Source organism: Corylus avellana, chromosome ca11 (assembly GCF_901000735.1).
Source record: "Corylus avellana chromosome ca11, CavTom2PMs-1.0".
NCBI classification, from domain to species: domain Eukaryota; kingdom Viridiplantae; phylum Streptophyta; class Magnoliopsida; order Fagales; family Betulaceae; genus Corylus; species Corylus avellana.
The window spans coordinates 19825362-19840798 of NC_081551.1; the positions used below are offsets into that span (position 1 = coordinate 19825362).

Here is a 15437-nt window from a genome sequence, read left to right on the forward strand (position 1 = left end):
AAAATAATATATATTTTAAATATGCCAATTGAATTTAATAAATTATGATAAATACTATTTAATAAATTGTTATAGTATTTTTACACAACTGAAATGAAGTAAATATTAATCTTAATTTTTTTTACAAATATTTATTAATTTAACTTAATTTTCAATTGTTCCACACCAGTATAAATAGCATTACTCTTACTCATAAATTATATTCAATTTTACGATTGATTTCTTATTTAAAAATTTAAATTATTTATTAAAATAATAACTGTTGTGTCTAAATCCACGTACACCTTCCTATTATATATTCTCTTCTTAAAGAAGCGGGAAATGTCTCACATTTGCTCCCGTTGAAGAACTCACACACACTCTCTCTCTCTCTCTCTCTCTCTCTCTCTCTCTCTGTTCCTCTTACTCTAATGGCGGACCCTTGGTCTGCACAAGTTGCGCTCCCTGACGCGGTGGAGCAACTGCTCCAGAATATCTGCAGGGAGCAGAAGCAGGAGCCCCCAGGCGCCGAAGTGCGGCAGAAGCTAGCCTCGCTAGGTGAGGAAGCGGCTCTCGAGATCCTCCGTAAAATATCGGCCTCTTTCAACAGGAAAGGCCTCGGCGGATTCATCCTCTACATGATCGACAAAGCCTCCCCTCAGAGACTTGCCCCCGTCTTTCCTCTTTGCACTCCCTCCTTTGCTTCCCGCCTCATGTTCAGCCCGCCACAAGGTACCCACCCAAATTTTGCTATCTCATTTTGTTGACAACGCTTATTTCTACGGGAATTTTTCAATGATCACTGGATATAACTTGTTGAGATGCTACTTTTAAACGAATCGTTTGGTCTAATTCGCATTCTCATTGTTCTAACTCTCAGAGCGTTCTTTTTCTTCAGGCTCTGTTTGGCTACAAGGAAATGTTATTTATTTTAATTTTTATCTTCCCCTCGTTTTTTACTGTGAAAAATTGAGGGTTTATTATTTATACTTGCTTTTTCACTGTTGGAGTTTAAGCGGCCGAATGTTGTAAATACTAGTCCTCTGGTTTTCTAATATTTAGTGGATTACTGGATTTAGTCCTCTGGTTTTCTAATATTTGGTTTAGAACTTTTCCTTTCATATACTGTTTGAACTTTATTCTAGTAGTATTGTTTTATTAATCCGGCGCCCAATAGAAAATTGCTGACTCCGCCAGTGGCTTTGTTGGTTATTCTTCAACAAGAAATGCTATTCTTCACATCATAATCATGCTATGCTGATATGGCATGAGCTAATAGTCTTTGTTAAAAATAAAAAATCAAGGACTACTTGTCCATGTCACGTTAGCATAATGTGATTGTAGTGTGAAGTATAGGATTAGTAGTAGCTGCATTACTCTTCTTCATCATTGAAATTTCAAATTCGGGGTCCTATGAAGTCAACATGGTGTTAGATTTTTAAAATTTTGTTGGTCACGATTTGTATTTTCTTTGTAGGAGGGCTTAATCTTGAGCTTCATGCAGCATTTGCTTTAGAACCTCTGTAATTTTTTATCGGGTAGATAATAGTTCCTAGAATGTATTTTCCAAAAATGAGATGGGTGGTGCCCTTACTTGATCTCTAATTCCAGGGAATTTGAGAGGCACCCCACTTTGAGTTCACCAAAACATATTGTATCAGGCTTTATATGCTTCTTCCTAATTTCTAACTTTAATTTGTTTACATTTTGTTGGGGGAAGTTAGTTTAATTTGTATGACAGTGTTATACTATGCCCTTGCTTGATTTTATTCCATATGCAATAAACCAAATAGTGTTATATGATTTTTTTTTTTGGGGTACATTTTGTGCCCGTAAGTGGTGCTGTTACTCACACTCCAATAATAATAATTCAAGGGAATCTGAGAGGCTCACCCTCTTCAAGTTTGAGTTCAGAGAAGTTAGCGGCCTGGGGAGAACTTGAGTTTCGAAAGGCATTTCTAATACTGAGTTATATTGGGGAGTAAGTTTTCCTTGCTTTCGACTGGTAGTTGCGGTTACTGCATACTATGCTCATGCTAAGCTGCTTTTTTGATTTTTTCTACAGAAACCTGCTGGAGGATATTGATGATATTTCTGCCGATGAAATTAGGAGTCTGAAACATTTAGGGATGCTAGATTTTGAAGAAAGAGTTTGGGAAACCTTGGGAAAAAAATATATTGACGAAGAAGACCGGCTAATGGTGAATATTATGTTCTAATTGTTGTTGACCTATGATGCTTACCGTTTCTTGACTAATTTCTTAATGCCTGAGAAGTCCACTGAATATATATAAAAGATTGAAGTTGCTTTCCTCTTCATATTATGAAAAAGTAGTTTTTTTTTTTCCTCTAAAAAAAGAACTGTTTATCTGAAACAGTAATGTATATACTTGTGACTTGATTCAAATAATCGGAAGGAACCTACAAATGCTATTTTTATGAAGTGATATCTTAACAATTAGTAGGGTTTCTGAGTACATAAAATAGACAGCCATGTCTTCTATGTTCTCTTTGCTCTTTTTTATTCCAGGTGATTCATTAAAGAGATGAATAAATGGCCTCTTAATATATCCTCACATCCGTAAATTTGTTTGAGCTAGGAATCTTTTGTTGTGTGGTTGATATGTTTTAGATGAGCGAATCCATGAGTTCCCAGCAAACAGTAAAAAGAAAAAAAAGAAAAAAAAAGGAGAGAGAGAGAGAGAGAGAGAGAGAGAGAGAAGATTTAATCTGGGAAATGTGCTGAAATCGGTGAAATCAAAGGGCATTACTTGAATGCTGGTGGTAACAAGTTGCTTCGATTCAAAATCTGATTAGTTATTCTCCAATTACTATAATTAGAACCATCCTACCTGTTTCTATTAGCATTTTATGTGCAAAATTGACTCCGCTTTCTAAACTTTATTGAGCTAATCTAGTTATTGGATAAATGGAATTCAATTAGAAAATGTGAATGTTATCTTCTGTCTGATGGTGGATAAATTTCAAATAAGGGTTCAATTTTATTATTGAGTATTTGAGAGGTAAATGCTCTCCGGCCAGCAGTGTTAACTTCTCTTTTTTAGTCATCAGCCTCCCTTGTATCAACTGCAATATTTGCTTAACCCTTTTCTGTTTTTGGGGTCTTGCAGACTCTTGATTGGGATGCGAAAAAGACGACACATCTGTATCATTGTCATGTTTCTCTGGATGGGAAATACAGGTTCAAGGTTTGTATGTATCCTCCATTGTATACATAGAGCATGCCCAAACACAAGCAGATACATGTATGTGATCACATAAACCGACTTCTATTTTGAGGATGATTTTTTCAAATCTACTTAACTCATGGAAGTTTACCTCAATTGCTGGTGTAAAATTGATTAAGGTTCTGTGGGAAGCTGTATTCTAGGTCATCAAAACTTAACTTCCCTCATAGAAATGTAATACAAGTACATGCATGAGACACACTACTATTGTCAATTATCATAGAGGAAGGTTGTGCCTTCTGGGTTCGATTTCTTGGGTGGCAGTGATTTATAGTAATTCATGCCAGTGCACATCAAGAATTGGTACTTGACACTTTCTATTATGAAAGGTTTGCATCTCAGTTCTGTTTGCTTCAGGGCTTGAGGTTGCACCGGTAATGTGTGTTGTCTTGTTGTCACCTAATTTTTTTTATGAAGAAAGTAGCTTCATAAAATAGCTGTATATGTTTTTCCTTAATAACACACGTTTAGAGTGCTCAAACACAGTACTTTAATCAATACATTGTCACCGATAAGCAATATTTTGTGGATCTCAAGCATTTATGCTCTTAACTTCTTTACAAAGTATTATGTTCTTATAAATTGACATCTTCATGTTTCAGTTCTTCATTATGAAGAGAGTTCTACTATTAATTTATCACTTCAAGATATTTTGTGCTAAATATATTGTTGTTTCATTTGACCATATTCAGGGCCCGTATTTACACGAAACAAAAACTCACCTACAAAGAGTTTTAGGTGATGAGAACGTTCTAGCAGTGAAGTTTGCTGAAGAGGTGGCAGGCAGGAGAATCTTTTCCCGGGATTATTATTCTATTTACCAGAAGATTGCAAGAGAAGGGATTCGTGTTGGTTCCCGTCGTTATTGTTTTTTTGGTAAGCTATTCTTTATTGTATTTTTTAATGAACTTTACATTTTTGGTTAGTTCTTGTTTTCTTATTTTTACTTCTCTTTGTTCTTTGAACTGTACTATTGTTTAGAAGCAATTCAATTCAGGATGTGCACTTGATACTTTTCGATTTTAATGTTATACATACAAAAACAAGTTTTGGATCTTTTTCCCATTTCTGAAGTACTGTTCCTTTATTTTTCTTATCACTGAAATTTTTGCCCTTTCTTGTGTTTGGAGTGTGATTTCCTTTTTGAAAGGACCAACTTTGTATAAAGCGAGTAAGAGAGAGTTGCAAAATCTTGATAATTGTTTTGCCTTGTGCTCTCTCTCATATATGATTAAAACAAGAAGTAGGTATCTGGAATTTTTTACTGTGGATGTACCGATTCACCTTCACACATGCACACTGCACACGGGCCACGCAAGTTCATCCCTACCTAACTTGTTTGGGTATATGGTCCCAAGGTTTTAAAGGATCCGTTTTTTGTTTTGTTTTTTTTTTTTTTTTTGGGTATTTTGTTATTCTTATTACAGATAACAAATCTGAGTTTGTCATTTCCTTTTGAATAGGACCAAGTATGAGTTCAAGTAATGGTGCATGGTTCTTTGTCAGATCCAAGAGCCGAATTTTAGTTTGGGGGTGGAGGGGCAAAACTAAAAACAAAAAGATCTTTTGGGGGGTAAAAATTTTTTTTTTGGGGTCCATCTCATAAGTATCATAAAATTTAAAGGACTTTTTAAAATTTTAGCCAAAGGGTGGTTTTGCACCTGGTCAGATCCTATATTTTTCCCTTGCTTGTTATCTTATTCGAGTCATAATTTAGGTTCCAGTAACATGCAAATAGATAAACCTAAAAGATTTCTTATCAATTTGGCTTGTTAAAAGACCTAGCATAATTGATACTTTCTTGATTTGGTTATTGGTCAGTGTTTAAAGATGGCGGAAGAGAAGAAAGGAAGAAAAACTCAACTACTTCACCTGTCAAATGTTTTTTCATTCGGATGGAGTCTAATGCTACTATTGATCAGAGCGAATATATATTATCTAGGAAAACAGTTAATGAAGCAAGAGCGGTATTTATGCATGCACATGGATTGTCTAGTGTGACCAGCTTTATGGCTAGGTACGTAAACAATTCAAAGCATCCCTTTTTCAGAGCCATATCTGAGCACTTTCTCAAGTCTTTGTGTGTATTATCCTTATTCAGGTTTTCTCTTATCTTGTCCAAGACCGTAAAGCTAGAAGTTGATGTAGCATCTGTTAATATTGAAGTAATTGAAGATGTACTTTGCAGGGTACGATCTTTGAATTATTTTTCCAGTGAGATTTCCTGCATTCTGTGAATGTAGTTATATTCAATTCTTTTTACTAATTCCATCAACATGCATTGTACTCTTCTTCTTCTTTTTTTCCTTTTCCTCTTTGGGTGAATTGCAGGATAGAGATGGCAATATTGTCTATGATAAAGATGATAAACCTCGTATACTTACAGATGGAACTGGTTTCATATCTGAGGATTTAGCATTGCTTTGCTCTCATGATATTTACAAAGGAGAGCAAATCAGAGATGAAAATATTGAGGTTTGTGATACTGGATTGTTTCCTTATAAGATGCACTTTGACAGCCTATATGTTGCAGTTTGAAGTGATGAATATAAATTTTTTTAATTTCTTGGAACATATTCCAGTTTATGTTAACTGATCTGAATTATGTACACATGGCTGGATGTTTTATATACCATGTTGTCTTTTTGTCTTCTGTATTTTTTTTAAGACTAGTATGTCCTCTAATCTTCTGTTACGTAACTAATCTTTCGACTAATGGTCTGTTTTAATATTAGCAGAGAAGTTCCGAACTTGATGAACTTGCGGGGAAAATTTTGGCAATGATGAAACAACCAAAATCTCAAACCCGAGAACTGGTATGTTGATCTAGTACTGGGGCATGATTTTCTCTTTTTGAGTCTCTGTTGATGTGTTTCATTTATTTTGGGCTTGGAATTCTTTTCATTCTTTCTCACATCTTTTTGGCTGTTTTCTAGCCTTTGCTGATCCAGTTCCGTCTCTTTAACAACGGTTGTGCTATCAAGGGAACTGTTTTGGTCAATAAAAAGGTAGTTTTATTGTCAGTTTCTATTGGAGAAAAGAATGTATTGGTTTGTCATCTCTAAAAGTTACTTCCAAAGGATCCAGCTTTAACTGAAAATGAATATACTTGCTATGACCACAAACAAAGTAATGATGAGTCTAGAATGCAATTTTTATTCAATTTAGTGCCGGTGGATGGCCTTATAGTTGGAATTTTATTGGAATAGAATGTTTTAATTTGTATGGAACATATCAAATTGAGGCATTAGTGGAACAGATTAGACAACACTGCCAACATGACCTTGATGCTATTTTTTAATCATATATCACCTGACTGTATGCCTCTTTCACTGCAATATATTATGATGTTGAATAACATGGATCAAATATCATTTTTGGCCAATATTAATTGGAAATCACCTCCAATTTCTATTAAATAATAACGTAATTTTTTTTTTTCTCATAATTGAATATCATTCAACCTTAGTCACAGGTTTATTTCTAATAATTATGTAAATTTAGAAACTTATTGTAACACTCTAGGAAATTAGTTTCACATTAAGTGGGTGGGCTACGACGGTGTTGCATGAGTGTCAAATCCCACATTGGTTATATACCAAGTGAAATTTGTCTTTAGAAGTGAATTTAGGAATTCCAATTGTATTATAATTAGTTCTTTTGGAATAATAGCATAGATGTGGTTAGCGTTTTTTCTGAGTTCTGAAAAATGGTATCAGAGCAAAGTAGTAACACCATGTGGTGCTGGGGCATTATAGTATGTGGATCTTAAAGCATGCGTTGGGGATTTGAGTGGGAAAGATTGTGACGCCCCATAAAATTAGTCTCACCTTGGGTGGGTGGATTGTGAAAATATTACTACATGAGTGGCAAGTTCCACATTGGTTCTTTACTATGTATGTAGCTAGCATTTTTCGTAGGTCGTGACACTTACACTCTGAAGTTAGTGTAATACATTATGCACATCACTTCAGGGTTAATGGTACTAATTTTAGTTTTGATTTCTAATATGTTGTGTTTGTTGAAGGTTCCTAATTGGCTGTTGAGGCTCTTAGCTCTGTTCTTCTTTATTTTTTGTCTTGTTCTAGTTTCCTTTTTCTTCTTATATTGCATACCTTTTTTGGTGTTTTGTATTCAAATTTTGTAGCTTCCTCCTAGAACAATTCAAGTTCGACCTTCAATGATTAAAGTTTGGACAGATCCAAAACTTACAAATATTAGAACGGAGAATTCATTTGAGATAGTAGGAACAAGGTATTCATCATTTCACCCTTACTTTTACTTGATTTTGCAATTTATATGTCCTCTTCAGTTGACATGGTAGTTATTTCCATTATAATCTTGTTACTAAAGTATCATTTAATCTGAATTTACTTTGAAAATGGCCTATTTTTGGAACAATCAAATGTACTCAAGGTTCAAAATGGAGAAAAGGAAAATTATAATTATTCAGAAAAAAAGGATATTTAAATTTTTGTTCTTCATGCTGATATTTGTATGTGAATGGCTTTGGTGCAGGAAGTTTACCTAGGATAGTGTCTTAGAAATATGTAATTATTTGCATTGTAGGTAAAGCTTGGGGTTGATGAAGAGTCAACCATTGCCTGACAACAATTGAATCAATATGTAAAGTAGGGTAAATTGCATTTCCTCACCTAAGCTATGAGGCTAATTTGTAGTATCTACCCTACCGTTAAAGTTTTACGGGGTAAATACCTTTTTTAGTACCTATGCTTTGCCTCATTATCAAATAGCTACCTCAATTTGCAAAAGTATCATAAATGGTACATGTACACATCTTATAAACACAGTTGGTACTTTCCTGCATTTTTCATCCAAAAGCTTCACGATTGTCACGTCAAACCTATCAGTGATTGTCACATGTCCGATATGCCATATTAGTACTATTTAAAAAAAAATAATAGTAATAAAATAAAAATTTAGGGGCTGGCTCCACCACTCCCTTTGGCCAAATGGGGGTGGCCCGAATGGCCAGGGGTGGTTGGTTTGACTACTACTTGGATGGCCATTGACCACCCCCTAATTTTTATTTTTTTAATTTTTTTATTCATGTTTATTTTTAAATTATACTAATGTGGCACATGGGAGGAAAAATTTAGGGGGTGGCCGTGGGTGGTTTCAGCTACCCCAGGCTGGTCATAGACCATCCCCTATTTTTTTTTTTAAAATTTCTTTTTAAGTAATACTAGTGTGACATATGGGACATGTGGCAGATGTTGATAGGTTTGATGTAGTGGACCGTTAAGCTTTTAGAAAGAAGTACCAACTCTATTTATAAGATGTCACATATAATCTTTAATTATTTAAAAGTTTTTGAGATTCTTGTTCATAGAAAGGTTTTAAACCCCTCATATTTTGACCATAAGCAAAATCCTACCGAACATGTGTCGATTTTCACAGTAGTAGTGAGATGGAACTGCCCTTGAAATCCAACAAATCTTTGCATGTCGAGAAACGTTTTAACAATAAACTCTGTTGGCCTTGTACCATGAGGCAGTGAAAGAAGGAACCACGCCGGACAGATTAATAATACTGTCCATTGTCAAGGAAAGAAAATGCTCAATGACTTCAAAACTCTGTTGAAAACTGCAATACCCTGCTGAGAACCTTTTAACTAGCGACAGCAACCTTACAACTCCCGCACCTCCCTACCACATTTCAAGTCTAGTCTTCAATGGAAGACTTCCATTAAATAGGGTTCATAAGGCAGAGACACCATTAATTGCTATGATTTGTAGGCACTTATATTTGAAAATTGGCATGTTGGACACTTGAGGACATGAGACCTGAATCTCCTATGTCTGACACTTGCTTTGAGACTGCTAAGTAAGTTCACCTTCTGGACATGTCCTTATGTCTTGATTTGCTAGTTGCAGAGCTGACACCTAGTGTGCATTGAAACTTGAGACTCTTCTTTACGTCTACAAATCACGGGCTAATACCCATTGTTGCCAAAGTGGTCTGGAGCTGGTTCATGAAATGTGAAACACATTCATTTAGCAAATGTGGTGTATGTTGGTGTGCAAAGAAACTAGTAGTGATAATTGAGATTGAGTTTGCTATGCTAATTATGGAAAATTAACACATGGAAATTTAAATTTTACTCACTATTGAATTAATTGATAAAAAATAGTTCTTGGTTGATGTGGTTGACTCTAAAAGATTTCACCCACTGACCAACTATATTAGTACAAAGTGTGCTATTATAGTTTACATAGGAAATCATTTTCCGCAGATGCTTGTTCGTGATTTGAGACATAACAATAGCAGTCATATGATATTACAATTCTATGGTTTGCTTGTATTGATGTCAGTTTTGATTATATTATTTATCATGAAAAGAACATTCAGATATATTGAAGTGCTACTTCTGTTTATTTCTATTGTTTAAGGCGATATTCTAATTTTTAAGTTCTAATCTGATAGTCGTAAGCCCAAGAGAGCATTTTTGTCAAGGTATTTGATTGCACTTTTAAGCTATGGAGGGGTCCCAAAGGAATATTTCATTGAAATAGTTAAGAATGCTTTAAGGGATGGTCATGGCGTTTTCTCCGATAAGCGTGCAGCACTAAAAGGTAGTCTTTCTGATAAAGCTTGTTTGTAGGATATGGGTTTCCATAATGTTTCTCTTATCTTTGTTACTATTGTTATTATGATTACTATTACTGTTATGTTTACTTTTACTGTTACCATTATTATTTATGGCATTATTGGGAGCAAAATCTTATGTTTTGCTATCTTTCTATGCATTCATTGGCCATTTTGGCGTTAAGGCTTCTTTTTTTTTTTTTTCCGTGTTGAATGTTTTTATTTGCTTCTTATTGGCTTTCGGCAATCTCACCAAAAGAGTGATAATACTTGTCTGTTTCATTTACTTCTCTTTCAATGTACAAATCCTTGATGAATTTCCTTCAATTCTTTTGCTTTATGCAGTTTCCATCCACCATGATGACACGGATGATTTTAGTGCAGCAAGAATGATTTTATCAGGGATACCTCTTGATGAATCATTTTTGCAACATTGGCTGTCTATACTGATAAAGATGGAAAAAAGAAGTCTTGGACAAGGAAAGCTTCCAGTACCGGAATCTTACTATTTAATGGGGACTGCTGATCCCACTGGAATCCTTGAGAGTGATGAAGTTTGTGTTATTCTGTATGTATGCTGTTTAACATGTTTTTCATTTCTTTATGGTTGAAACCATTGGAGCATTTTAAGAAAAAAGGGAGAAAGCAACCATACAAGTATTGGACAACAAATATTTTGAAATTTATATTCCAACAGGTATGTTTTATTGAAAATTTTGAGAGATTCCCCTGTTATACTTCACTTTGATCTTTGAACCGCACTAATACAAAGAGAATTTGTCTGTCTAGTTCATGCTCTACCATTATGGTGGCATTGAATTACAATTTGTTGTCCGAATCGAGCTTCTTTTGCAAAGACTGCACGAGTAGATACAGTTTATATTTTCTTAATTATTATTTTTTTTTTGTCAAATTTGTAACGACTTCAGTGGCAATTAATAAGGTTTTTTTTTTTTTTTTAACTTATTTCATGTGTCTCTGTGTGTGTTCTTATCTTTGTTTCTTAGCTTTACACATTATATGTAGTGACAATGGACAAATTTCGGGAAAGGTATTAGTCTACCGGAATCCTGGTTTACACTTTGGCGACATTCATGTTTTGAAGGCCACCTATGTGAAAGCCTTAGAATCTTTTGTTGGAAACGCCAAGTATGCTATATTCTTCTCTTGTAAAGGTCCACGGTCCTTGGCGGACGAAATAGCAGGTGGTGATTATGATGGTGACATGTATTGGGTCTCAAGAGACCCCCAGGTAAGCGTTTTCATTTATTTTAGTTTCAGATGATTTCTTCATTTCTCCGATTTTTTCATTTTTGTGGGTATAATCTTATTTTCTGAGTGTCTTGCAATCTTAATGCTTTTCCTATCTTTTGGTATTTTGCTTTCGATGTGTTCGTAGGGTTTCTCTTTTTTGTGAACCTCTTAATTCAAGTCAAAATTTTGGTCTAACAAATTCAAATAATACTCTAAAAAGTATTTAAACTACTTAAGGTTGAATACACAAGTCTTAGCTCAATTGATCTCATTCTAGGAATAGTGGTTCCCTTAATATAGTTCTACTCTAGCTTTCATAAGGCATTCTTTCTTATGTTATGTGTTAATTACTCTTCTTCATAATCATTGCTCTCTTGGCAATTACTCTGTAACTTGTGAACATGTTGTTTACGAAAAGGCCAACATAGAACAACGTCTATTGTTGTATTGGAAAATCTTCACTTCTAACTTCAACAGTTTAAAAAGATTAGGTCCTCTAGGAGTGCTACTCAATTAATGGCACTATTTCAGTGAATTTTTTTCTCTTCCATCTCCTTTCTCCCTTTATTGATTATGGATGGCATGAATGTGGGGGAAAAAATATCATGTTTGGTATCTCTTGACCATAATTTTTCTTATTTTCCTACAGATACTCCATTTTTTAAAGCTTCCTGTATGCTATATAATGCTAACGAAAATTTTACAGTCAAAGTATCCATAATTCTAGCTTAAAGTAGAGCACTCTAGTTTTTCAGCAGAAGACTTGCACACTTCGACCATTTCTAAAATATTTCCAAAGTAGGCCATCAGTAATGTATTTCCTACCATTGGCCAAAGTCAGGCCCTTGTATATCACCAAAAATGGACCTGGTTAACATCTTCCACTATTGCTCTTTAGCTAGTTTAGAGGTATGATTTATTGTATCGCGATGGCTATTGGTGTCAACACGACCTAGGTTTTTTGAGGAAACTAAAGTCGAAGTTATCAAGTCTTTATTCAAGAAATACAGTAAGAACATGATCTTTAAACTTATGAAGCCTTCTTTTTTGATAAGTAAACTTATGAAGCCTTCTTAACTGAAGATCATTTGTTTCCCTGAGTATTATGATGTACTAAATTGGCATTTCAAATGTCGCCCTTGTGTGCATGTGTGGGTACTATTTAATTTCTTTATACATTGAGCACTTATTATTGAAATTACTTCAGCTATTGAAATATTACAAAGGGAGCGAGCCTTGGACACCGACTTCTTCAATGCAAAATGTACCCAATCATAATGTACTCAATAAAAAGCCAAGTGATTTTTCAGCTGAGAAACTTGAGGAAGAGCTTTTTAAACTGTTCCTGACAACTAGGTTTCAGCCAAGGTATGCACTTAACATATATCTGTTAATTATGGATTATAAAATTAATGCAAATAGATTTTGACCAGATGTGTAATGAACAATTAAGGGTAATGGTCCAGGGAAAATAGATTTTCTCTGAAAATCATTTTAGCTTTAAAATTTCTCCCCTTTTTGAAGTTTCAACTAATTGTTGGATCTCGAAAACCTTATTCTCTGGAGTGTGAGTTTGTAAGGCCAAACTTAAATCAGACGGAATTCATATAAATATGGTTTTTCATTCCACAATCAAGTCATAGGGTTTCCTAGGTATTGTTTACATCAGGAAGCTGGTATGAAGATCAACCTTTACTATCATGAAACCATGATGTTTTCTGCTGTTTACAGCTATGCTATGAGTGAGGCAGCTGATAGCTGGTTGGCATTAATGGATCAGCTTCTGAGTCTGGGAGAGAATTGTATTGAAGAGAAAGATCACGTGAAGGCAAAGATACTTCAGTTGATTGATATTTACTATGATGCTTTAGATGCACCGAAAAAGGGTGGACAAAAGGTTAGTTCTGTATCTTTTTTCTAGATACTCAGGAATCATCAGGATCTTTTGTACTGTGACTTTCTACCAGTTCCAATATGGTTAGGTATGAAATTAGGCTGATTAACTTGTGAACTATTTATATCAAGTACCTTCTCAGGCTGAAATGTTTCAAGGCTCACCACCACATGGCACTTGACTTTTGAGCTTTTTTAACTTCAAAGCATGGTCCAACAGTAGATTGCATGGGGGTCATGCAGCAACCTGCAAAAATGAGAGAAGTATTTAGATAATAGAGAGGACTAGAAAGGGCTTTGAACCAGTGAACCAGCATGCTCTGCACATACAAGTTGTTTTGGTGGGGGTTGTATTAGGTTTTTAGTAGTTGAGTGCTGCATAAGTCGGATTAGGCTTAAGTGTTTACATAAAATTAAATGTGAATAGGATTCATTTTCTGGACACGAGGGACTTATCAAAAAATATAATAATTTCTGGACAAGAGGGATTGATGGAGGACAGGGGAATGAGCTTGGGGCAAAAGAGAAAGACGGTAAACCCCTTCCATTTGGTGGTCTGAAATACTTAAGATACTTCTTACAGCATTTGTTCAAAATCCCTTATTTGCACTCAATAATTTCTGGGAGACCATTCTGCTCATATCTATTTAGCGTATTAACCCCTGGTTGCTTGTACTCAATATGGTGATTATACCTCACAGAAGATGTTTCTGATTATAACCTCCCAGCAATTGTTTCTATATTTTGGGTGATGGAGCTAATTCCTTGGTTGCATTCAAGGAATCGATTAATGCTTATAGTATGCCCGCTGTCTGGAGTGTAAGCCCTCTTGTTCAGCCTCCTGCTTGTCCGATCTATATGTTGTCTCTAATTTTGAGGGTTCACTAATGGATGGAAAGAAAAAGTTGTTGCCCTCCAGTTATCAATGAATTTGTTATAAGCAAATTCTAAGGCAACAATCTTATCAGTAGGTGTTTTGGTGGTTAATGCGATGAAGTATGCTTGAGCAATCAATAATTAATAAAATCTGAAGGGCTTTGCTGCTTTATTAGTTATTTTATTGTCATGATCCTTGATCTCCCAAGTTGCTTTGCAGTGACTGGTTCTACCTTGAATTTACTAATACTCCTTTTTTCTTTTTTCTTTTCTAAATAGATTGAAGTTCCAAAAGAATTGAAGGCAGAATTGTTTCCACACTACATGGAGAGGGAGAAATCTTACACTTCAACATCTATTTTGGGTTTAATATATGATAAGGTTGAGTCATATCAATTCGAAGATCCGTCAATGAAAGGTGAGGGTTTTCTAAATTAAGAAGGCAATTATTTTGAATTATTCTTCCCCCCGTGGTATGCTTAACGAAGATTGTCTATGCTATAAGCGAGCCAAAATAGCACGAATCCAATGTTTAAAGGATAGAGGAGAGGCAAATTATATTCTGCTGCATTCTTCATTTCTTTATTGTTTGGTGATGAAAATGATAAAATCATTTCATTAAAAGGCTTGAACATCATATGATGCTAATATATATACGTCGTGCTCTTCAGAAATTAGGAAACTCCCCTGTTTTGATGTTAAAGTCCCTAAAGCATGCTTGAACAAATGGAAGGAACACTACGAGCAATATAGGCAGGAGATGGCTAATGCCTTGCGTAATGGTGATCATGAGGGCAAAAATGAGGTTGCTGAGGAAGTCATACAGAAGTATAAGAAGGTGAGGCTTTAGTTTATTCTTCTTAAATTCTCAAATTTGCACTCCTATGGAAAGTAAATCGTGCCTTGAAAGTTGAAACCCCTTTTTCCCTTTTCTTGCTTTGCTAACTATTTTCTTGGCAGATATTGTATGGCGCTGCGGAATTTGAAGAGAGTAAAAGGGGGATGAAAGAAATCTTTAGTGAGGCTCTTGCAATATATAACATCACTTATGATTTTGCTAAGAGCAGAAGATCCGCCACATGGTGTGGCTTTGCATGGAGAGTTGCAGGTCCAGCCCTACTCAAGTACCATGCCATGAAACCAGGCGAAAGATCCATTCTCTTTCTCCCATCTGTTTTACGGGATACCCTTTGTTTTTTTTGTAGATGTTTTACGGGAGATCCTTAATTAACGGGATATTGGTATATTGTATCATAATTATAAATAAAGGACATGAAGTATTGTAGTGTAAATATGTATTATTATCGTATAAAATATGGTATATATATTTAGCTTGTCAAGTATATCGATCTGTCGCCATTTTCTTTGTGAAAGCATTAATTCATGATTTCAGGGTTAATCTATATATATAAAATTAAGAATCGTGTTCATACCCTAGTCGGTGTCTGTCCAATAAAGCTAGTATAAAGATAAGTAAATACATGTGAGGCCCCTGAATATTAGTACGGATCGAGGAAATAATATTTCATAAAATCTTTCATATGGAGATCCTGTTGTTTGTTCTGGATCGATGCTTCA

At 35.0% G+C, this 15437-nt stretch overlaps 1 protein-coding gene across 2 annotated transcripts; it reads left to right on the forward strand.

Moving 5' to 3' along the window:
* The first annotated feature begins 359 nt into the window (after window positions 1-359).
* LOC132165284 (probable RNA-dependent RNA polymerase 5) lies at window positions 360-15192 on the forward strand. Of its 2 annotated transcripts, none has more exons than XM_059575779.1 (19): window positions 360-711; window positions 1855-1960; window positions 2045-2180; window positions 3111-3188; window positions 3920-4103; window positions 5049-5244; window positions 5329-5416; window positions 5559-5702; window positions 5966-6043; window positions 6164-6235; window positions 7375-7481; window positions 9675-9823; window positions 10182-10404; window positions 10863-11088; window positions 12298-12458; window positions 12822-12987; window positions 14139-14277; window positions 14531-14697; window positions 14820-15192. In XM_059575779.1, the coding sequence occupies exons 1-19, from the start codon at window positions 411-413 to the stop codon at window positions 15084-15086; spliced, it is 2988 nt and encodes a 995-aa protein (XP_059431762.1). In that variant the 5' UTR covers window positions 360-410; the 3' UTR covers window positions 15087-15192. The 2 variants fall into 2 exon arrangements, with proteins under 2 accessions (XP_059431762.1, XP_059431763.1); XM_059575780.1 differs by having other exon boundaries at window positions 6179-6235.
* Window positions 15193-15437: the final 245 nt, after the last annotated feature.